This window comes from Leucoraja erinacea, chromosome 35 (assembly GCF_028641065.1).
Source record: "Leucoraja erinacea ecotype New England chromosome 35, Leri_hhj_1, whole genome shotgun sequence".
NCBI classification, from domain to species: Eukaryota; Metazoa; Chordata; class Chondrichthyes; order Rajiformes; family Rajidae; genus Leucoraja; species Leucoraja erinaceus.
In genome coordinates this window covers 1,721,647-1,745,218 of record NC_073411.1, presented here as the reverse complement: position 1 = coordinate 1,745,218, position 23,572 = coordinate 1,721,647, and the positions used below count along the sequence as shown (strand labels likewise).

The 23,572-nt window shown below is 42.7% G+C and overlaps 2 protein-coding genes across 4 annotated transcripts in view; one reads left to right on the top strand and one right to left on the bottom strand.

Annotated features, from left to right (window-relative positions):
* Positions 1–14,919, top strand: part of ncaph (non-SMC condensin I complex, subunit H) — a 35,702-nt gene extending 20,783 nt beyond the window's left edge. For all 3 annotated transcript variants that reach the window (XM_055661987.1, XM_055661988.1, XM_055661989.1), the window contains exons 12-18: positions 5,838–5,960; positions 9,063–9,167; positions 9,256–9,420; positions 12,711–12,824; positions 13,387–13,475; positions 13,866–13,941; positions 14,328–14,919. In XM_055661987.1, the coding sequence (XP_055517962.1) occupies positions 5,838–5,960; positions 9,063–9,167; positions 9,256–9,420; positions 12,711–12,824; positions 13,387–13,475; positions 13,866–13,941; positions 14,328–14,387 (732 nt within the window). In that variant the 3' untranslated portion in view covers positions 14,388–14,919. The remainder of the gene's footprint in view (positions 1–5,837; positions 5,961–9,062; positions 9,168–9,255; positions 9,421–12,710; positions 12,825–13,386; positions 13,476–13,865; positions 13,942–14,327) is intronic.
* A 352-nt stretch (positions 14,920–15,271) lies between these two features.
* tmem127 (transmembrane protein 127) lies at positions 15,272–23,561 on the bottom strand. The gene is made up of 3 exons (XM_055662008.1): positions 23,221–23,561; positions 18,858–19,022; positions 15,272–18,536 (listed from the first exon to the last, which is right to left on the bottom strand). The coding sequence occupies exons 1-3, from the start codon at positions 23,453–23,455 to the stop codon at positions 18,229–18,231; spliced, it is 708 nt and encodes a 235-aa protein (XP_055517983.1). The 5' UTR covers positions 23,456–23,561; the 3' UTR covers positions 15,272–18,228.
* Between the last annotated feature and the right edge of the window lie 11 nt (positions 23,562–23,572).

Sequence of the window (23,572 nt, the reverse complement as noted above, 5' to 3'; positions counted from 1 at the left end):
TCCTAAGTTGTTCTGCCCTCCTTAATATTGCTAACTGATTTCTTAACTCTTCTTGCAAAACATTAATTTCCTCTCTCAAATGTAAGTAGAGGGAGAAAGTGGAACTCAAAGCGGGCAGTAGAAAAAGCACAAGCAGCTCTGAGCCATACAGACATTGTTGGTAGGGTGCAGCAAGGGAAAAGAGGCTAAGGGCTCAGCACAGGGAAACCAATGTTGAGTAAGGCAGGTCCAACAGAGAGGAGGAAATTGGTTGCAGACCAGGTATGTTGTCGGGAGGAAGCAGTGAGATGTATAAAGGCAGCAGCTCGGGTGAAGCAGGGACAGTGGATGAACTGGGAAAGTGTAGGAAAGGAGGTTTAGCTGGAGGCACCTGAGGTGCATGGAGGCGGGTCATGCAGGTTTCCATACAAGGGCTATTTATGATGTGCTGCTATCATCGCAGAACCTCAAACAATGGGTAGGTGAGAACGCGGCGGGTTCCTTGTGCTCAGAGGTGGCCATGTTGAGCATATTTTGTCAGGATGTTGGACTAGTCTTTCTCAGGGTCTGTATACTTGGTGGCATAACCAGATCTTGAAGTACATACAGTAGCTGCAGCAATTGAGAGAAGGAGATCACGTGAATTCAGTCGGCATCAGGACTGAGGGTAGCGATTCATTTGTCTGTGAGGGAGAGAAAAGTAGAGGAGGGAAGTTTGCAGACAGACATGAATCAGGCCAGTTACTGGGAGCCAATGATTGGGAGATGCAGATAGATTTGGGAGGAGAGCTTGTTCTGCAGGAAATAATTAGTACTAGTTTGAGGTCTGATATAGTATTATGGTCACTTAGTCAGCGGATGGTGTATTTTATAGAACTGACAGTGGCTTGGGTGAACTTAGTGGATGAGCTTATGAAAGGAAAAAGATATGTAGAGTTGGCAGCAGATGTTGAGCAGCGAGGATGGAGAGCAAGAGTATGTCCGGTAGAGATGGGTTGTTGAGGTTTCATAGTGAGATCGACCACTTTGCTATTTTGAGAGCTAGGAATTTGTATGGCTTTGTACAGAGTTTGCGTCGGGCCAGAAAGCAAATGTCAGAGGCAGCAGAGCAAGGCTGTTGGTGGAGAAGAAATAATATGAGTTTGGGACAGAAGGGAAACGAATGGCATGCAGTTTTGCTTTGTAATTATAGTCCGTGCAAGTGTATACAAGGGTGATATTTGTGGTGTTACAACCTTAATGATGGGCTAGGATAAGTTGAAAATAGGATGCAGGTGTTTCACGTTTAGTGTGAACTTATTGGTTGCAGCTTCCATTATTTAGTAGATACTTGTAACATAGGCGGTGAGAGCAGGTATTGAGGAGGATTGTTCTGGAACGCCAGAACCAATTGTTGAGCCTTCACAAGGTGTTGTGGACCTAACTCAACGAAATACCAGTGAAGGGAGGTACCCACTTGACAACCCCAATGATATTCTTGCAACCACAGGATTCGTTTTTTTTAAGGGCTAGTTAATATGCTGGTAACTGTTTTTTGCATACAGAGTTATTTATTGTAAGTTGGTATATTTAGTTAGGTAGTTAGACAATACTTTGGCTTTGGGGTTGGCTTTCTTAGTTGAGCACTTATCCTGGAGTTATAGCACAAGTACTTTGTGTTTTATTTGTAATTTATCGTGGGAAATGGACAGACTGTGTTTCATCTTGGGACTCTTCTTCAGACTGGGGAGTTGCATTATGAACAGGGGAAAAATCAAAGGTGCATTTAGAGAAGATATCATGGAGGCTTCATCCAGTGAGGCCATTTGTATATCTCAGGAATGAAAAAGGCACCATCATTATAAGGGGATTACACTACTAGGAGCTCCTAATACCCAGCTGGAACTAAAGAACTGAATGCAGGCACCTTATTGAAGCAACGCAAAACAACAGTATTGTTGTAGTGATTGATAATAACTTCCCATATGTTAATATAGACTCTCTTAGTGTCAGAAGCTTATATGAGGATGAATTTATTAGTTGCATCCAGGAGGTTTATTGAGAGGGATGATGCTATACCAGATCTTTATTGGGGAATAAACCTGCCAGGTGATTGAGTTTTCAGTGGAGGAGCATTTTGGGAATAGTAATGATAAACCCATAAGTTGTAAGATGGGTGCGGATATGGATAAAAGTGCAAAATTGGGAGAAGGCTAATAACAACAGTATTGGGCAGGAACTGAGTAAAATCCAGGTTAGCCGGGAAGTGGTGCTAGGTAAATTGAATGGATTAAAGGCCGATAAATCCCCAGGGCCAGATAGGCTGCATCCCAGAGTACTTAAGGAAGTAGCCCCAGAAATAGTGGATGCATTAGTGATACTTTTTCGAAACTCTTTAGATTCTGGAGTAGTTCCTGAGGATTGGAGGGTAGCTGATGTAACCCCACTTTTTAAAAAGGGAGGGAGAGAGAAAACGGGGAATTACAGACCAGTTAGTCTAACATCGGTAGTGGGGAAACTGCTAGAGTCAGTTATTAAAGATGAGATAGCAGCACATTTGGAAAGTGGTGAAATCATTGGACAAAGTCAACATGGATTTATGAAAGGTAAATCATGTCTGACGAATCTAATAGACTTTTTCGAGGATGTAACTAGTAGAGTGGATAAGGGAGAACAGTGGATGTATTATATCTGGACTTTCAGAAGGCTTTCGACAAGGTCCCACATAAGAGATTAGTATACAAACTTACAGCACACGGTATTGGGGGTTCAGTATTGATGCGGATAGAAAACTGGCTGGTAGACAGGAAGCAAAGAGTAGGAGTAAACGGGTCCTTTTCACAATGGCAGGCAATGACTAGTGGGGTACCGCAAGGCTCAGTGCTGGGACCACAGCCATTTACAATATATATTGATGATTTGGACGAGGGAATTGAATGCAACATCTATAGGTTTGCGGATGACACTAAGCTGAGGGGCAATGTTAGCTGTGAGGAGGATGCTAGGAGGCTGCAAGGTGACTTGGATAGGCTGGGTGAGTGAGCAAATGCATGGCAGATGCAGTATAATGTGGATAAATGTGAGGTTATCCACTTGGTGGCAAAAACAGGAAAGTAGACTGTTATTTGAATGGTGGCCGATTGGGAAAGGGGGAGATGCAACGAGACCTGGGTGTCATGGTACACCAGTCATTAAAAGTAGGCATGCAGGTGCAGCAGGCAGTGAAGAAAGCGAATGGTATGTTAGCATTCATAGCAAAAGGATTTGAGTATAGGAGCAGGGAGGTTCTACTGCAGTTGTACAGGGTCTTGGTGAGACCACACCTGGAGTATTGCGTACAATTTTGGTCTCCTAATCTGAGGAAAGACATTCTTGCCATAGAGGGAGTACAGAGAAGGTTCACCAGACTGATTCCTGAGATGTCAGGACTTTCATATGAAGAAAGACTGGATAGACTCGGCTTGTACTCAGTAGAATTTAGAAGATTGAGAGGGGATCTTATAGAAACTTACAAAATTCTTAAGGGGTTGGACAGGCTAGATGCAGGAAGATTGTTCCCGATGTTGGGGAAGTCCAGAACAAGGGGTCACAGTTTAAGGAAAAGGGGGAAATCTTTTAGGACCGAGATGAGGAAAACATTTTTCACACACAGAGAGTGGTGAATGGCTGGAACTCTCTGCCACAGAAGGTAGTTGAGGCCAGTTCATTGGCTATATTTTAGAGGGAGTTAGATGTGGCCCTTGTGGCTAAAGGGATCACTCGTATGGAGAGAAGGCAGGTACAGCATACTGAATTGGATGATCAGCCATGATCATATTGAATGGCACAAAGGGCCGAATGGCCTACTCCTGCACCTATTTTCTATGTTTCTATGAACCTTGGGTTGGATGGGAGAGGCCATTTGAGTGAAAAGAGAGGTTCTATATTTTAACAGCCAGCTTGTTAGAGTTCAGGACCAACATGTTCTTATAAGGATGAAAGATATGGAGGGCAAGCCTTGGGAATCTCGGATGTATTGTAAATATTTGTAAGGAATCTGAACCCGAAAGTTCCTAACCCGAAATGTCATATTCATTTTCTCTAGAGATATTGCCCGACCCGCTGTCGGGGCAGGTGTTGTGTCTCCTGCAATTGCAGGGGTATTACCTGGGGAGGGGGTCGGCTGGATGCGAAGGGATAAGTGAAGAAAGGAGCTGCAGAGAGTGGTCTCAATAGAAAGATGTGGGGTTGTATAGATGTAACCGGTGGTGGGATCACGTTGAGTGTTGCGGAAATGCCAGAATGATATGTTGGATGCAGAGGCTGGTGGGATGAAGGGTGAGGACTAGAGTACTCTATCCTTGTTCTCTCTGGGGGAGTGAGGTGAAGGCTGAACTGTACACCGGAGACAGGAGTGAAGGATCAGTGAAGCAATCAACAGCATAGAACATGGCACTGGCCACCACCAATTGATAAAACATCGGCAGCACTGCAGGCGTTGAAAGAGGGGAGCCTCCTCAGAAAGTACTGACGGCTCTGTCCCTTCTTGTACAGTGCCTCAGTGTTCCTGGGCCAGTCCACTTTACTGTCCAGATAAACTCCAAGGTACTTGTACTGCTGGGTAACCTGCACATCCACGCCCATGATGGAGATGGGACAGGGATGTTCCTCTCGTAAAGTCCACCACTAACTCCTTTGTCTTGTTGGTTGCGAGCTGCAAGTAATTCGGCCCACACCATTCAATAAATTTGTTGACTGCATCTCTGTATTCAGCTTCTCTCCCCTCGCTGATGCATTTCACAAAACTTATGCAGGTGGCAGGAGTCTGAGTTATATCTGATGTCGAGGTGTAGATTGTGAACAGCAAGGGAGAGAGGACCGTCTCCTGTGGGTCCCCTGTGTTGCTCACTACCATGTCCGAGATAGTTCTGTTGCCTGGCATACGGCGGTCATCCAGTCAAGTAATTGGTGATGCAGGACACCAGTGGAGCATCCACCAGCATCTTCGCCAGTTTGCTCCCCAGCAAGGCAGGCTAGATGGTGTTAAAAACAGTGGAGAAGTCAAAAAACATGACGAGCAGTGCTTCCCAGCTTATCCAGGTGAGCATAGGAACGATGGAGCAGGTGGATGATGGCTACCACCACCACCACCACCAAGGGGAACCAGGTATGGTTTAACCATAGTGCTTGGTTCCCTGTTCTTTCAAAACAAGAAAGTTATAGAACCCTGCAACATGGTAACCTTTGGCTCAATTTGCCCATGTCGGCCAAGATGCACCATCAATGCTAGTCCTATTTCCCCACGTTTTGTTTTATCTCTCAACCTTTTCTATCCATGTAGCTGTCTAAGTGTGGCTTTCTTTTTAAATTCCGCCATAAACCTCCAGGGAGAATTCTAAATATTCTGTGAGGTTTCTGTGCAGATCAGTTTTAAAAGGCATTCTTCCTCTTGTGGAGCCCTTCCGCATCAATCTTACAATTGTGTGTCTCTCTTCTCCCCCCCCTCCCCTTCCTAGTTCAAGGCTCTCATACTAGTGTAAACATCTTGCCACCTGCCCTGTTATTATATTGTATTTTGCAATAAGATCTAAACTCCAGAGCAGAGATCTTTAGGATGTAACTTGATTTAACAAGAGGTATTTATGGAATTCCCTGCCACATAGGGCAGTGGAGGCCAAGTCACTTGATGGATTTAAGAGAGAGTTGGATAGCTCTAGGGGCTAGTGGAGTCAAGTGATATGGGGAGAAGGCAGGCACGGGTTATTGATAGGGGACGATCAGCCATGATCACAATAAATGCCGGTGCTGCCTCGAAGGGCCGAATGGCCTCCTCCTGCACCTATTTTCTATGTTTCTATGTTTAAAATTTGAATCACTATCATTGTGTTCTGTTTCTCTAGGCTGCCACAACAATCTCAAAAGCTACATTAGACCGGCGTAACGGAAAGCTGACAACGCTGCCAACAGATTTCCATTATGATCCAGACAACCTAACCTGTTTGTTCCTTAAACCCTCTATCAAGGTAAATGGATACATTTCCAATAAATTACTGTAATGAGCATGAGGGAATGATGTATTTAGGTTTCTCTGAGGTGTGTTCTCAACACAAGGTATTGTGAAGGAGCCCAAAAACACATTAGTTTTGTATAACATGGTGTGCCCAATACCCATAATTAGCTGTTATTCCAATAGCTTCCATCTAGAGATGTAACTGAGCAAGATAACTGCCCCACTCTGAATGCAGCAGGCAACAGGAAAGAGAATGAGAACAAATTGCTGTCCTTATGAGTAGATAAAACATAACTTCCTCAAACTCAACAGCGATAAGACAGAATTCCTCCTCACAGTCTCCAAAGCCACACTCAGTAAAATCAATAACCCCACTCTCACCATCGACGGCACCACTGTCTCCCCATCTCCCCAGGCCCGCAACCTTGGCGTGATCTTTGATTCCACCCTCTCCCTTGAGCCTCACATCCGCCATGTCATTGACTCATCCATGCCTTCATCTCCTCCCGACTGGACTACTGCAACTCACTTCTCCTTGGCATCAGCTCCACCTCCATCAACCGACTCCAACTGGTCCAGAACGCAGCCGCCCGACTCATCACCCACACCAAATCCTGGCATCACATCACTCCAGTCCTCAAACAACTTCACTGGCTCCCATCTCCCACCGGATCAACTACAAAATCCTGATCCTCACCTACAAAGCCCTCCACCATCTGCCCCCCCCCCCCCCATATCTCACTGACCTCCTCTCCCCCTACCAACCCTCACGGTCCCTCAGATCCACATCAGCCGGTCTCCTCTCCATCCACAAGTCCAACCTCTGCAGTTTTGGGGACAGAGCCTTCTCCAGGGCAGCTCCCAGGCTCTGGAACTCCCTCCCCCAACTGATCCACAATTCCGTGTCCCTCACCATCTTCCAGTCCCACCTCAAGACCCATCTCTTCACCTCTGCCTATCCTTAGCCCCACGTCCCCCTCCCTTTTCATCTGTGCATTAATTGCCTCATATTGTGTTTTGTATTGAATTCTGTCTTTACTTTGTGTACTAGTCATGTCTCTACTATTTATTTCATTCCCCTTACATGTTTTTCCTCTACCTGCTAAATTTTTGTACGGTGTCCTTGAGACTCTTGAAAGGCGCCCATAAATAAAATTTATTATTATTATTATTATTATAAAATAAAAGGAACATAACAAAAATAGAAAGGAAGACCATGATAAGTGACAGACTCCCTCAGACAGACTGTATTCCCACATAAAGTTTGTTTCCACTGAACTCCGACATTTAACAGACAACCTCTCCAATGTCAGTTTGAGGGAGCCATTGATCATGGTCTTTCATTCTGTTTTTGTCACGTTATATTTCTTGCCTCTTGGAAAACAAATTGCTATCTTGTTTTACGATCTTCCAGCTACAAATGGTTCTGTTTTATTAAAAGTAAAAAGAACAGTGACGAGTGTTTATTTAATGGATGTTAATTAGTGCATTGAACGTGGGTTTGAACAATAAATCATGAACTGTTTTCATTGTATATAATAAAAGCATGCTGCCCCTAGGGTGGGTAACTGGCAAGAGAATCGGGGCTTGGGAAAAGTTGATGAAAAAACAGGATTTGTGTGGATGGGCTGAAGTCCTGTTTCTAGACTTTGGCTACATGATGGTACGAGCTTTGTATTCACAAGTGAATTGTGAGCACATGGCCCAGATTTGATTCACGATGGCTACATTTAGAGTGATGGGCCTGTCCAACTTGGGCGCTTTTTTTATTGGGTGACTACAGACGACTGCTGCAAAATTTTCAACATGTTGAACATTTTTAGGCGACAGTGGCGACAATTTCTGCTGTCATAGGTTAACGTAGGTGATAAGGTTCACTTAAGAACACAACTCACAATGGGTTAGGCAAACCAACTCGAGCTCTACTGATCATCAGCCGGCGAGAGTGTTAGGGATACTGAGTCATGTATGCAACAGACACACTGACTCTCCTGAGCTACTGCTAATGAATGAAGACACACGGCATCTTTTATAGTGTTTTGGAAACGTGGTCACATGCTTATACAGAGTTGCAGCAATGATGTTTAACACAAATCAATCGCAGGCTGTACCCATTCAAAGTATACTTGTTACTAATATAATACTTGCCATACAGTGGTTATATCGATCACAAACGGTTGATCACAAAACGTCTTCATAACAGGAAACAGGTCTAGCATCTGCAGCAAAGATCCTATAGCGGAGTAAGATAGACCACTCCTGCTAAATGCAATGGGCTGACATGTAGTACGGAACGGAACGTGGGCGTTTTTTTTCATCCATTTCCGTGACCCGACCCGACTCGCAGTGTAATCAACGTTGCGGGGGAACAGTTTGTGTTAATAAATTTTAATTCTGAAAATGAAGAGAAGATTTTTACCAAATAACTTTTATTTTTACGAGGATGTTTCCGTAACCGGCTTCCGTCTCCGCACTAGTTATCTTTGCTCCGCTATGGGATCTTTGGTGCAGAGACGGAAGCCGGTTACGGAAATGGGGCCTAAAATTACCCATGAATGTGCTCATGACCATACTACGTCTTTTTCGTCGAGTGATCTGTCTATCTATAGGATCTTTTATCTGTAGTACCTTCTTAAAGGATCTTTATCCGTTACCCACAGAAATAAGGATGTTTATCAGTTACCCACAGAAGTTTCTGTTTACCCAATTTCCAAGTCCACAGAAAACAACATCCTCTCCCACTATTGTTAATCGTCTTTTCCTTGGGAGGAACAGGAAGCACTATCAGAAAAGCTTGGTATGCAAGCCTCTAACTTCCTGATCCCCATAGTTCCTCTAATATGGTACAGAATTATAAAACTTCAGTTTATTCAGAACCCAAAAAAGTCAAGCTAATCTTTTACTTAATAAAATATTTTACACTACAATTATTACATAACCAGGATATTCTCATAGGTTGTCGTGGGTTGTCGCCAGGTGTCGTAGGTGAATTCCATTAAAATGAGTCCCTGGCAGTCGCCTAAGTGGGACAGGCCCATGAGGGTTTTATTTTCCACTGTTGACTTGGCTCATTTTGTTCAGTCTGAAACTTTTCTCCAAAATTGTCTGTTTACAGATAAAGCGAATTGTGAAAGAAAACATCTCAAACCAAGATGAAAAAATTGAGGAATATGATTATAACAACCTCAATGATACTTCAAATTTCTGCCCCAGAGCTCAGGTATATATCTTTCTTATGAGCTGGTTTCATAAATGGGCAACATCATCTACCTATGAAATAACTTTGTTTCCCTTTATTTTTCTGACAGATGGATAGCGATGATGAGCATGAAGGATTTGTTGGCTCAAATGATTCCGCTGAGTTTACAGATAATGTTGTAATGCAGCAGGAAGGGAATATGCTGGAGCAAGATGGAAAATGGTCAAATATCACAACATATGGAGGCGAAAACCTAGTAGCAGAACCACACAGAGTAAGTGTGATATTGGTTACAGAAAATACTTTGAAGGAACTTTGCAGTATAATTGAGCAGTGCAGAGATCAATTTATACATGGCCATGCAGATGGAAACAGGCCCTTCAGCCCAACTTGCTCCAGTCGACCAAGATACCCCATTAACACTAATTCCATCTGCCTGCATTTGGCCCATGTCCTTCTAAACAATTCCTCTCCATGTACCTGTTCAAATGTTTTTTTAATGTTGTTATAGTACCTGCCTCACCAACCTCCTCTGTCAACTCATTCCATATACCCACCACCCTCTATAGAAAAAGTTGTCCCTCGGTTTCCTGTTAAATGTATACCCTCTCACCTTAAACCTTCGACCTGTGGCGCGTGATTCCCCTACTCGGGGTAAAAGACTGCAATCACTACATTGATTCTCCTCATGATCTTGTTCATATCTATAAGATCATTCCTCATCCTCCAGTGCTCCAAAAAATAAACTACCTTGTCAAACCTCTCCCTTTAGATCAATTCCTTAAGTCCAAACAACATCCTTGTAAAACTTATTTGTACCCCAACTTAACCACATTCCTCCTATAGCAGGGTGACCAAAACTGAACACAATATACAAAATGTAGCCTCACCATGGTCAGAGTAAATTGAATATAGATTTATTTTGGTAAAATGCTTTTCTGGCTAAGTATTACTTTGCCACAGAAGGCTGTGGAGGACAGGTCAATTGATATTTTTAAGGTGGAGATTGACAAGTTGAATGTGAATGAATCTCTTTATTGTCATTGCACATGGTACAACAACATTTAAAAGTCAATCCCACGGTGCGATTCACAAGAGCAATTTTAAATATATAAGAAAAGGTAAAAATATATACATATAAAAAAAAATTACAGATAAATAACAATAGCAGCCGACGTAGAACCATTCAGTTGAATGTGAGTGTTATTACTTATTTTGCATTGTTAAGTTCATGTATGGCTATGGGGTAGAAGCTGTCTCTAAGTCTGTTTGTGCGAGTTTTGAAAGACCTGTACCGTCTGCCAGAGGGCAGCAGGTGGAACAGATTGTGTCCAGGGTGGGAAGGGTCCTTCAGGATGTTGGCTGCCCTGCCAAGGCAGCGAGAGCTGAAGATGTCCTTCAGGGAGGGCAGCGGGCAGCCAGTGATTTTTTGTGCGGTGTTGATGACCCTTTGAAGGGCTCTCCTGTCCGCTGCAGAGCAGCTGGCATACCATGTGGTTATACAGTACGCCAGCACACTCTCGATGGAGCAGCGGTAGAAGGACACCAGCAGCTTCTCCTCCAGGTTGTTTTTCCTGAGGATCCTCAGAAAGTAGAGTCGCTGCTGGGCCTTCTTGACTGCTGTGGTGATGTTTGTAGTCCAGGAGAGATCCTCCGTAATTTGAGTGCCCAGGAATCTGAAGTCTGAGACCCTTTCCACACAGTCCCCATTGATTAATAGGGGTTTGGGGGCTGCACTGTTCTTACGGAAGTCTATGATAATTTCCTTTGTTTTTGTGGTGTTTAGGATGAGGTTGTTGTCTGAACACCACGCTGCCAGTCTTTGGACTTCCTCCCTGTAGGCTGTCTCATCTCCTCCTGAGATGCGTCCAACTACAGTCGTGTCGTCCGTAAACTTGACGATGGTGTTGGTGGAGTGGGCGGGGGCACAATCGTGGGTGTAGAGGGCGTAGAGGAGGGGGCTCAACACACAGCCCTGTGGGGAGCCGGTGCTGAGTGTGATGGAAGTGGAGAGGTGATGGCCCAGTCTGACGGTCTGGGGGCGGTTAGACAGAAAGTCCTTGATCCAGAGGCAGATGGGTTGGGAGAGTCCTAAATCCATGAGTTTGGTGACCAGTCTGCTGGGGATGATGGTATTGAAGGCGGAGCTAAAGTCAATGAAAAACATCCTCACATAGCTCCCCTGGTGTTCGAGGTGGGTCAGTGCAGTGTGAAGAGCAGTGGCGATGGCATCCTCAGTGGACCTATTTGCTCTGTAGGCAAACTAGTGTGGATCGAAGGTGGGCGGGAGGCTGGCTTTGATGTGCTGCTGGACCAGCCTCTCGAAACACCTCATGATGACTGGTGTGAGAGCGACCGGTCGGTAGTCATTAAGGCCGCTGATAACAGGCTTTTTTGGTAGTGGGATGATTGTGGCAGACTTCAGGCATGGTGGGATGATGGATTTGGACAGGGACAGGTTGAAGATTTTCGTGAAGACCTCGGAGAGCTGGTCTGCACATTCCTTCAGAACCCTTCCTGTCACGCCATCCGGGCTGGCAGCCTTCCTCGGGTTCACCGCCCTGAGCACCCGCCTCACTTCATGCTCCTGCACAGTGAGGGTGTAGTTTGGTGTGCTGGCCTTTATAAATCAGAGCATTGAGTATAGAAGACCTGAAGGCGGTGTTGCGGTCCTTGAGGAGAGTTTGGACCTCTTTTGTCATCCGCGGCTTCTGGTTGGGGTACACCCGGATGAGTTTGTCGATAGTGACGTTGTCAACGCAGTTCTGGATATAAAAGAGTACCGTACCAATCAAGAGGTTCTTGAGTGGTACGGGTGTCAGGGGTTATGGGGAGATGGCAGGAGAATGGGGTTGAGAGGGAAAGATAGATCAGCCATAATTGGCTGACGGAGTAGACTTGATGGACAGAATGGCCTAATTCTGCTCCTACCACTTACGAACTTATTGCAATGTGTTGGCTTGGATCTATCTAAACAGGGAAGGTGTACAGCAGAAAAGCTGAGCTTGGTTGCTATTATAAGCTTTGTTTTGTTCAGAGATACAGCATGGAAACAGATCGATTACCTGTACACCAGTTCTATGTTTTACACAAAGGGGCCATTTACAGAACCTAATTAACATATAAGCCTGCATGTCTTTGGAATGTGGGAGGAAACCAGAGTACCTGTACTAACTTTCCACAGACAACACCTGTAGTCAAGATCAAACCCAGGTCTCTGATAGTGAGGCAGCAGCGTGACTATGCTGCCCCTAAAATAAACACAAATTGCTGTCGTAACTCAGTGGGTCAGGCAGAATCTGTGAATGCATGGATCGGTGATGTTTTGGGTTGGCACCGTTCTTCAGACTGAATAAGTTCCTTGTTTACACATATTTTGCTATCATCTCTGATTTAAACATTTCCTTGTGATCTACTGTACAGTCACTGGATTTGTTTAACCATAACGCTGGAGACCCCTTCTCATCCCAGTTCAGGCTTTGTGTTAAATAAAAATAATTAATTTGATCGGCACTGTGTCGTAAAAGTTTACGATTCTAACCCTTAAATTCTGAATCTTTACAGGTCAACAAAATTCTGTTGAATTATTCAAAAACAGCAAAAAGGATGGATGTGAAAAGATTGAAGCAAAACATGTGGGAACTCCTGACTGGAAATTCGGCTGTCTCAGATGGACAGGTAAGGAATGTGCTGAATTGGATCATCAGTCACTGGCGAGTAATCCATCCGTTGAAGCTGTAATTATTCAGGAAGGGTAGTGCTCTGAAATGCTTCCTCCTGTTAGCATTAGGTTTCCCAAAAAACATGCATGTTTACTATTGGATTTAAAAGGCGCTCCTCTTGCGCTTAGCATATGTATTTTAGTCTTCAGTGGTTTGAAGAAGTACTGTCTGAGGATTGTGTAGGGAGGAAGTGCAGATGCTGATTTAAACCAAAGATAGTCTCGACCTGAAATGTCACCCATTCCTTCACTCCGAAGATGCTGCCTGTCCCGCTGAGTTACTCCAGCTTTTTGTATCTATCTACTATCTTGAGGATTGTCTGAGAAGGCATCTTTCAAAGGTACTGTCTTCACTGAATGGAGTATTTGGAAGCAGAGTTCATCAAGGTGTTCTTATGAATATTCACCCTCATCCATCATCAGTTAGCTATGGAGCATTTAGTGCTGCAGTTTTATAGGCTGTGAAGTTAGGCTATATCCATGTATTGTATGCATTAATATTTGTGTTTGAATAATTAGGATAAGGCAATTGAAGAGCCAAACGACAATGCAATGACAGTGAAAGGACAGCAAAGCTTAGCAGCCATTACCAAGGATCTGTTTGAAAGGTTTGTTTCTCTTGTTTAAATTAAATCACTCTCACTAAATGTGTGTTTATTATGAATATCACGTGCATTCATCTTTAATAAGTTTAAAAATAATTATTCAATTAAATGAATTAGTTCACCCAGTGGGTGGTTAGAATCTGGAATGCAAAGTCTGAGAGGATTGTACCCTCACTCTCACAATATTTAGGAGGTATTTGAATCGCCTGGGCAGCGGTTATGGACAAAGTACTTATTAATGAAATAAGTATAGATTGGACATTGAATGATTAGCACAGACATTGTGGGCTAAAGGGCCTCTTTCTGTGTTAAAGGCTCTAACTTTATTGTACATGTGTATGTAATCATTGTTATGCTTGTACTCAGATTATTTGTGTGTGTGTGTGTGTGTAGGTTGCCAAGAACACTAGCAAAGAACTTGTCTATTCCCATGGCATTTGCCTGTCTGTTGCACTTGGCCAATGAAAAGGTATGTGTATAACATTATATCATTGCATGCTACATTAGCAACTGAATATCCATCCAAAAGTTGATTGATTAAACCTGCATGGAAACAAACACTTTGACCCATCAAGTCTATACCAACCATTGATTACCCATTCACACTAGCTGTTATCCCACTTTTCCCATCCACGTTCGACACGACCATTGGGTAATTTATAGAAGCCAATTAACCGACAAACTCGCACATCTTTGGGATGTGGGAGAAAACCGGAGCACCCAGTAGAATCTACCTTAGATTTAGCCCTTGTGATTCTGAGGCCCAAATTATCGCTGGGTCAGGCAAAAAGACCTGGTTAAAACTGGACAGGACTAAGTGGCCTGAAAGACTGATAATTGTGTTTTACCTTTCAGAATCTTGAAATCGAAGGCAAAGAGGATTTGTCAGATGTTTTTATCAAACAAGGAAACTGAAGTAATATTACTTGTACATATCTGAACTTTTGAGGAAATTGTACATATTGTAAATGTTTTCTCGTGATACCGAGCCTTGTCATGCTATAACTTTACCTCATTTTCATACGGTAAATCTTGTGTCGTGGATCCTTTTTTAGATATTAGTTCACATCTATGGCCACTTCTTCAGAAGTGAGGTGTTTAGAAAAGCAATTGAGAAATACCTTTCTAGAAATGATTTATTTGTACTTGTTAGCTATCTTTTGTCATTTCAAGACATTTTAATCCTTGCTCAACATCCAGTGTATTATATCACAAATCCACGAAAATTATGTTCCTTGCCTGCCAATAATTTAAAAGGATAAAATGAGGTTGACATTAGGACGAACTCCCAGGTACACTGACCAATGTTTATCCTCTAACCAAGACCACCAAAAAATAACTTAATCATTTTGTACTGTTTATGCAGCCATAGTGTGTGCAGATTAACTTCATTTTATATATAATGGTGACCATGCTACAAATAAAATATTTTATCAATAGTAAATTACTTGAACTTTCTGGTGTTAAAGACAACATAATTAACTGCTTCTTCATGCACATTCTTCTTGCCGGCACTTCACAGGAAACCCATGCAATCTTTACTGGATGTGCTCCAGAGTTAAGTTCCAAATAATACTTTCTGCTGGAGATTTAATATTAGGTTACTCAAAGATGGGCAAAATGAGACACCGTGAGCTGGATCTAATCTGAACATGGTCACTTTGCCCAAGAGATCTCACATGGAAAGATTAAGACAGCCCTCCGATTACTACTTTAAAAAGTTTATTTCTAAAGTAAAGTTAATCAACAGTAACAGTTAAGTGATTTGTAGAACTGGTAATGACAAATGCCACTCATCATGACGCAACATTCAACATTTATTACAAGTCATCGGCTGTACAAATGCAGGCTTCAGACAATCTTTCCACAGTAGAATTCATCAGAAGCTTTTTTGGTCTGGTGCATTTATTTAATGTACAATGTGTAAAAGGTTTGGCACACTTCTAGAATTTCAATACTTTTCCTTGATTGCTGTTGCCTTTGTTAGAATTTTATGTGCAAGTTTGAATTTGGGTAGTTCTACTACTTGATAATTGTGTTCCTCAGTAACCTTGGTACAGAAAATCCTGTTATGAAGAGAATTATGTTGATGGGGAGAGAGTTAAGGGCAAGAGTTTCAGACTCGCAATGTTATATCAGAAGCGATTGCCTGTCAATTTAAATGGCTAATGGCCCACCCCTGGTTTAAAGCGCCAGCAGTATTCTTAAGAGACAATGGGAAAGTTACATGGCAATAGGTCTGGTTCATTCATTTTAATCCAGGATACTTATTTTCTGCTTATTAATTTCTCTAGTTCCTAATCAAAATGTTTATAATCAATTTGTCTTTTAGAAATGCACGATAGCAGAAGATGCACCTGTACCATATTCTTAATATGTGACAAATGTTATTACAATGAGTCCATACTATTGACAGTCTGATGTGGTTATCAAAAGGTGACTTCACAGCTCTGTTAGACTGCAGTTTCATGTTCTAATTGTGCTTTTGTTGGTAGCTTTGTAATCCCAGACAGAGATTAGGAATTAAGTATTTATCATTCGTGTCAACTAACTATCCTTGCTGAAAGTTTCTTGCTCAAATAATCACACTCCAACTATCAATGCTAAAAGTGGCTAAAGGGATAAAAGGAGAATGGCTTTGGAGAACTAGGCTTGATCAGTTGCTCTGCCAGCATCCATCAATGCAGTTGGAAGAATCAGCATTTGCCTGCAGACGATGCTAAAACCCCCCAGGGACTGGTGTAGTTCACTATGCAGAAAGAAAATGCATGTGAGATGACAGCACATTTCTATTAATAACAAGTCCCATTTAGTACATCAGCTACCAAAATCGCACATGGAAATAATCACATAAGACAAAAGAACAGAATTAAGCCAATTGGCCCATTACGTCTACTATACCATTCAATCATGGCTGATCTGTCTTTCTCTTTCAACCCCATTCTCCTGCCTTCTCTCTGTAACCTGTGACATCCTTACCTATCAAGAACCTATCAATCTGTTTTAAAGAAATCCAAAGACTTGGCCTCCACAGGCATTGGCCTAAAGGACCAGCCATCTTAATTCAAATGTAAATTTTCCATTTCTTATTTCACTTCCAGTGTCATTAATTGTTTTGTAGCAGATGGGTCTCATTGAATATCTTCACATTGGATTAATTAATCCACTATGTTTTTGCTATCAGAATCAAATGCCAGAAGTTGGTGTTGATATTTCTTCACACTGGTTGATTGATTGACAGCGGGAAAACGGGCACTGTCCAAGCCGACTACCAATCACCCGTTCACACTAGTTCTATGTTATCCCACTTTCTCACCCACTCTCTACACACCAGGTGCAATTTACAGAGGTTAATTAACCACATGCCTTTGGAATGTACGAAGAAACCAGCGCATCCAGAGGATCACGGGGAGAGCGTGTAACTCCACACAGTAGCACGCATTGTCAGGATTGAAGATAACACACAATGCTGGAGTAACTGAGCGGGACAAGCAGCATCTCTAGAGAGATGGAATGGGTTACGTTTCGGGTCGAAACCCTTCTTCAGACCCCAGGTGCTGTGAGGCGGCAGCTCTAACAGCTGTCACTGCTGCCGCTTGATATGTTAAAAATTAGCTGCTCTGAGTTGTGAGCTGAAAACCAAAATTCAGATTTTTTTTTCTTTTTCTACAATTCCATCTTTCTTAAGATATAAAATTGGTCATATATTAAGTTCACTTAATCTTTTGAAGTGAGGCGTATTGAATGTTTTGCCCTGTTAAAAGGCGCCATATGAATGCAAGTTATTTTTCTCTTCTAAAATTAATCTGATAAAGTGCTTTCTTCTTGATGTGACGTGAGGGGAAGGGTAATAGACTTCTATCAAAGGCAATAGTCAAACATTTAATATTACAACCCTAAATGGCCAGTCACACCATCTGACAATCACTTAGCTGTTCACAATATAGATTTATCTCGTAACCCACTCTAACAATTCCTGATGTCCCCTTAAGCTGAGATGGACAAGGAACTGCAGATGCTGGAATCTTGCACAGAACACAAATTGCTGGAGTAAGTCAGGCAGCATCTCTGAAGGATGTGGATAAGTGATATTTTGGGCACCCACCCAGCACTTTGTATTCTTAAGCTCAGGACTGGCACCTTTTTAATGGAATGACAGAAAAATATATCCTGGCATTAAGACATAGCCACTGTACAACAGTGAGTGAGAGAATACAAGAAAATAAGCCAACACTATAAGAACAATGGTTCAGAGACAGTATCCTTGTAGTATTGCAAAATATACTTGCCAGTTAAAATCCAATGCTACTTTTAATTCTTTAAAATAATTCAAACTTTTTAATCACTTAAATGGTTGTGAAATAAAGCATAATTGAGTGATAGAAGCCCACGATTTTAATTTATTTAAAAGCACAAAAAAATTTAATATTTACAAGCTTGAAATTTAAATTGTACAATTTAAGATGCTGCCTCTTTAAATAGTGTGAACAGGTATTTTGCTTACATGGAACACTCCCCTCAACCAGTTGCAAAAGGCTCCTATTGCCGCTTGGGGTACAGCAAGAGGAATCGACAAACTTTGGGCTTAAAGCTGATTGCAGCTCCTAGCCCCCAATACACCAGCAATCGTTGAGCTAAACTGTGTGAATGATGAGAGATTGAAGGCAACCATTCTAAATGAAATCTATTGAATAAGGTACAAGTTCAAAAAATCGAAGACAGATTTAAGGTGAAAAATGGTAATATGTCCTGTTGATCAAGGTGTGTATGCAGGGGGAGGTTGGAACTGATTAACAATCTCGTATTCGACTGGGTATGGTTCATTCTCTTCCATCTCTGACAGCAATTCCAGTGCTTGTTCCTCTTCCTCTGTTGGGTAGTGTCGCAAGAGGTTAGCAGCTGTTGCTAAGATGGATGCTCCTCCAGCTCCTGCCACCAAGTAAAAGCTGACTGCAAAGGTCACGTAGACACGAGAACCATGATATTTCTTGTGTTGCTGTTGAAGTGCCAAGATCAGCTCTGATGCCCAGTAACAAAACCCTATCACTGTGGCGCATTGGAGAACTGGAATAAAAAGAAAGCCGGTGAGTGGAGCAGAATATATGGCAGGGTGCAACCCCTGGAATTCTCTCATTGTTAATACTACATCGAACTGTATATAAAACAGAAACATATCTTATAATGTGAAGGATGAGTTCATAGTGATGATGATTCATTATTTAACAATTAATCAACAATTCACTGCCTAAGCATAGATATTTTTTCTTTTACACATGCCCACAACATTTTGCTGTTTCACTTTCAAAATGATTGTGCAAGATTAAAAAATAAAGCCACACCCTTCTTCAATAATAATATAAGACCAATTGTTTTACTTCAACAGACCTGTAAGAATATGTGCAAATGCGTATCTGCGGGTAATCTTCAGCGCTGGGTGTTTTGGTCCAAACACATCAAGCAGGAAGGCTGACAAACTGCAAATAATCCCCAGGAAACAGAAGGCACTGATGACCCGCAGCAGCAGCACAGTCTGAGAATTCATACAATATTCTGCAGAAAACAAAGATAGGGTTAAGCTCCACACTCACACATCAAATGATAGCCAAGTAACAAAAATACATACAAGAATCTTCTGTAGAACCAGCAAGGCAAAAAATGATGTAAAAATCACGTTCTGACATTTTATTCCGAATATAGTTATTTTCAAAATTAAACAATTGGTGTCATTTTAAATTTGGAAATTTACCCCAATTCAGATTAGACCTGCAGAAATGTCTCCAACATGGCACACGCACTGGCATAGGCACCATGTGTACGTAAGATGGTGAAAGCATAGCACATTTATAACATGGGAGGCCATTCTGCCCAATGTGTCCATGCCAGTTGGATAAAAACTACACGTCCCCATCCACCTATATTCCACCTCTGGCTTCACATTTCACTCTTCTCCTTATCTTACATACTTTTATCAGCTCGTTTCGAGCCTTTGTCCACTTGTCTGTCATTAAAACCCCAGCTCACCTGTATGCACCTATCACATCTGAAGAAGGGTCTCAAACCAACATATCACCTATCCGTGGTTTCCAGAGATGCAGACTAACCCACTGAGTTACTCGTGCACTTTGTGTATATATTTGTGTCTCCAACTATCACTTGCCAGTCTTTGTCCCACCTCCACATTTCTCCCCACGACTACAATCAGTCTGAAGATAGGTCCTCCAGAGATACTGCCTGACCTGCTGAGTTACTCCGGCACTTTGCGTTTCTTTTTTGTAAATCTGCAGTTGAGTTGCTTGTGCCTCCATCTGCTTCTCTAACTTCAAATAACCCTCGCTTTCTCTCCCTCTCCCATCCTAGTTCTCGAACCATTCTGACTATTCCCGATTCAATTTTATCTTTGTTTGCTTCATTGTCGCATTCCCCTAGCTAACAATGACCTTTGATGTCTCGTTTTCACTTACCCTTACATATCCCTCCCTCTCCCCTGACTCAGTCTAAAGAAGGGTCTCAACCCGAAACATCACCCATTCCTTCTATCCAGAGATGTTGCCTGTCCTGCTTAGTTTACTCCAACGTTTTTTTTAAATCTGCAGTGTAAACTAGCATCTGCAGTTCCTTCCTAAACGAATCACACCTGCAAATACTTGCTCCATGGTCTTTTCGATCATAGCTCTTCAAATTTGTAAATATGACGTGGGTTTCAGCCTCTCAGAGGCGAGTTCCAATTCGCAATCGCTCTTTGAATTAATAAATCTCTTAAGAATGACAACAATATAAATTTAAATCCCTTGGTTTTTGCCCCCTCAATTTAGGACTTTAAGGCCATCATCATTTTATACACTTCCTAACAATAATGGAGAATGCAGGTTATGAGTGAATGAGGAGCTAAAAGAAATGGACATTGATTAAAAAGAAATTACAGTTGTTAACATACAGATAAGGCAAGCCAGTAGTAAGTTGCTCTTCATTGCAATTCAGAGCAAGCCCAAAGAAATCTTACTGCAATTATACCTGGACCTGGAGACCACACATAAAATATTGCATGTTGGTCTGTCTATCCAAGGGATGTAGAACATAATACTTTCAAAAGAGAGGTCACAAAAAGTCATGAGATTTTTACTGGAATAGTGAATATTTGAAGGAAGGTTAAACAAACTAGGCCTATATTCTATGGAGATTAGAAGAGTGAGGATTAATGTCATTGAAACCCAAAAAAATCTTACTGGGTCAAACAGGGTAGATGTGATGATGATGTTTGTCCAGCTTGAGGCATTACAGTCTCAAAGTGAGGTGTTCAGGACAGATGAGATGGAACTTCATCAACCAGAGTAACTTCATCAAACTTTGGATTTCTCTACCTAAGAAGACTGGGGCATAGGCATTGAGTTTATTTTTAATATTCAGGGAAACAAGGGGTTTGTGTAGAAAATAGCAGCGGTAAAATATCTTAATGGTGGAGCAGGTACAAGGGGCTAAATGGCGTACTCCTGCTAATTTATAAGTGTCACCCAGCCTCCCATTTACACAGAAAACAAGGTTTGCCTGTCCGTCATTTCCATATAACCATATAACAATTACAGCACGGAAACAGGCCATCTCGACCCTTCTAGTCCGTGCCGAACACATAATCTCCCCTAGTCCCATATACCTGCGCTCAGACCATAACCCTCCATTCCCTTCCCATCCATATAACTATCCAATCTATTTTTAAATGATAAAAACGAACCTGCCTCCACCACCTTCACTGGAAGCTCATTCCACACAGCTACCACTCTCTGAGTAAAGTTCCCCCTCATGTTACCCCTAAACTTCAGTCCCTTAATTCTCAAGTCATGTCCCCTTGTTTGAATCTTCCCTACTCTCAGTGGGAAAAGCTTTTCCACGTAAACTCTGTCTATCCCTCTCATCATTTTAAAAACCTCTATCAAGTCCCCCCTTAACCTTCTGCGCTCCAAAGAATAAAGCCCTAACTTGTTCAACCTTTCTCTGTAACTGAGTTGCTGAAACCCAGGCAACATTCTAGTAAATCTCCTCTGTACTCTCTCTATTTTGTTGACATCCTTCCTATAATTAGGCAACCAAAATTGTACACCATACTCCAGAATTGGCCTCACCAATGCATTGTACAATTTTAACATTACATCCCAATTTCTATACTCAATGCTCCGATTTATAAAGGCCAGCACACCAAAAGCTTTCTTTACCACCCTATCTACATGAGATTCCACTTTCAGGGAACTGCACAGTTATTCCCAGATCCCTCTGTTCACCTACATTCTTCAATTCCCTACCATTTACCATGTACGTCCTATTTTGATTTGTCCTGCCAAGATGTAGCACCTCACACTTATCAGCATTAAACTCCATCTGCCATCTTTCAGCCCACTCTTCCAACTGGCATAAATCTCTCTGTAGACTTTGAAACTCTACTTCATTACCCGCAACCCCACCTATCTTAGTATCATCTGCATACTTACTAATCCAATTTACCACACCATCATCCAGATCATTGATGTACATGACAAACAACAGTGGACCCAACACAGATCCCTGTGGCACCCCACTCGTCACTGGCCTCCAACCTGACGAACAACCATCCACCATTACCCTCGGGGTTAAAAATTTCCAGTGCTGACATTTCCCTCTGTGCCTTTTCCAGTGTGATCTGTGTTATACATGACTGGAAACCCTGCAGGACAGAGTTAAGGTGAGGGGGAGAGATTTAAGGGGGACCTCTGGGCAACTGTTTCACTCAGAGGGGACTCTATATCTGGAATATCTACTCGATATCTAACTGCTGGAGGAAGCTATAAAAGTGGGTACAAGTGCAACATAAAAGACATTTGGACAGATATATGGATAGCAAGGGTTCGGAGGGCAGATGGGCCAATGTAGGGAAATGAGACAATCCCAGTATGCCAAGTTGGCTGACAGATATGGTGAGCCAATCTGTACAGCTCCATAACTCAAGAATTGGAGAGTGCAGTTCAGAAAATTTGATGAATGGGTCATGTGATCTGTGAACAAAGCCTATCAGGTGAATTTGGGATATAAATCTAGCACACTGATAAAATAAAACATTGATTTATTCTCTATTGTAACAATAGATTATTCAAGCGACGAAATGTTATCAATGATGTGTTGGGCTTAATGGTTTTTTAGAAGCTGAAAATGATCAAGACTTGAAATTTAGCAGAGTGCAGATATTATGACATAATCTTGCATTTCCACTGCGCCTCATGACGCCCATTACAGAAAGATAAATAAAAACTAACTTGAGAAAGAAGGAAATGAAAGACAAAGATGGGTCTGACCAGAAACGTCACCTATTCATGTCCTCCACAGATGCAGCTTGACCTGTGAGTTATTCTAGCACCTTGTGTTTCGATTCAAGGGAAAGCTTGAGTTTCTCCATAATAGTTTCGGTGGTTTGAATGTGGTTAAACAGGAAGACAAGAGTGTTCCAGTTGACGGATTAAAGCTGTCCAAATGTAAGTTTTTAAAGGCGATAGTTGTCACAGGAAGCTATAGAAGTTAATACAATTACAAGTTTTTAAAAATCATTTGGATCGATATAAGATAGGAAAGGTTTAGAGGGATATGGGCCAAATGTAGGGAAATGGGACTAGCCCGGTTTGGTCGCAAGATGGCCCGAGATAAAATGAGTCAGTTCCCAGGCGGCAAGTCCTGGCGCCGAGTCGGTTGGGACCCAGCCCGCTCACCGCCCGCCCGCCCGCCCTGCCCTCACCTTCCAGCAGGGCCGAGTCCAGGTGGCCCAGGACATCGGCCACACCGAGCTCCTGCCGCGGGCACACGCCGCCGTGAGCGCGCAGCCAGGCGGGCTCCGCCAGCGCCGTGCACAAGGCCGTCACGGAAAGTGCGCCTGGTACCGCCGACGCCAGGCTCCGCTCGGTGTGTTTGGGGAGCGCGCCCCCTGCGCCCGGCCGCCGGCGCGCCCCCGATAAACCCGATGGCCCGTACATCCCGGACAGCCTTGACCGGACCGGGCAACAAACGGCAGATGTCGGTGTCGGCGGCTCTTCCCTCACCCGGCGGAACCGACCTGGCGCACACCGGACGTGACGTCACTCGGGGCGGGA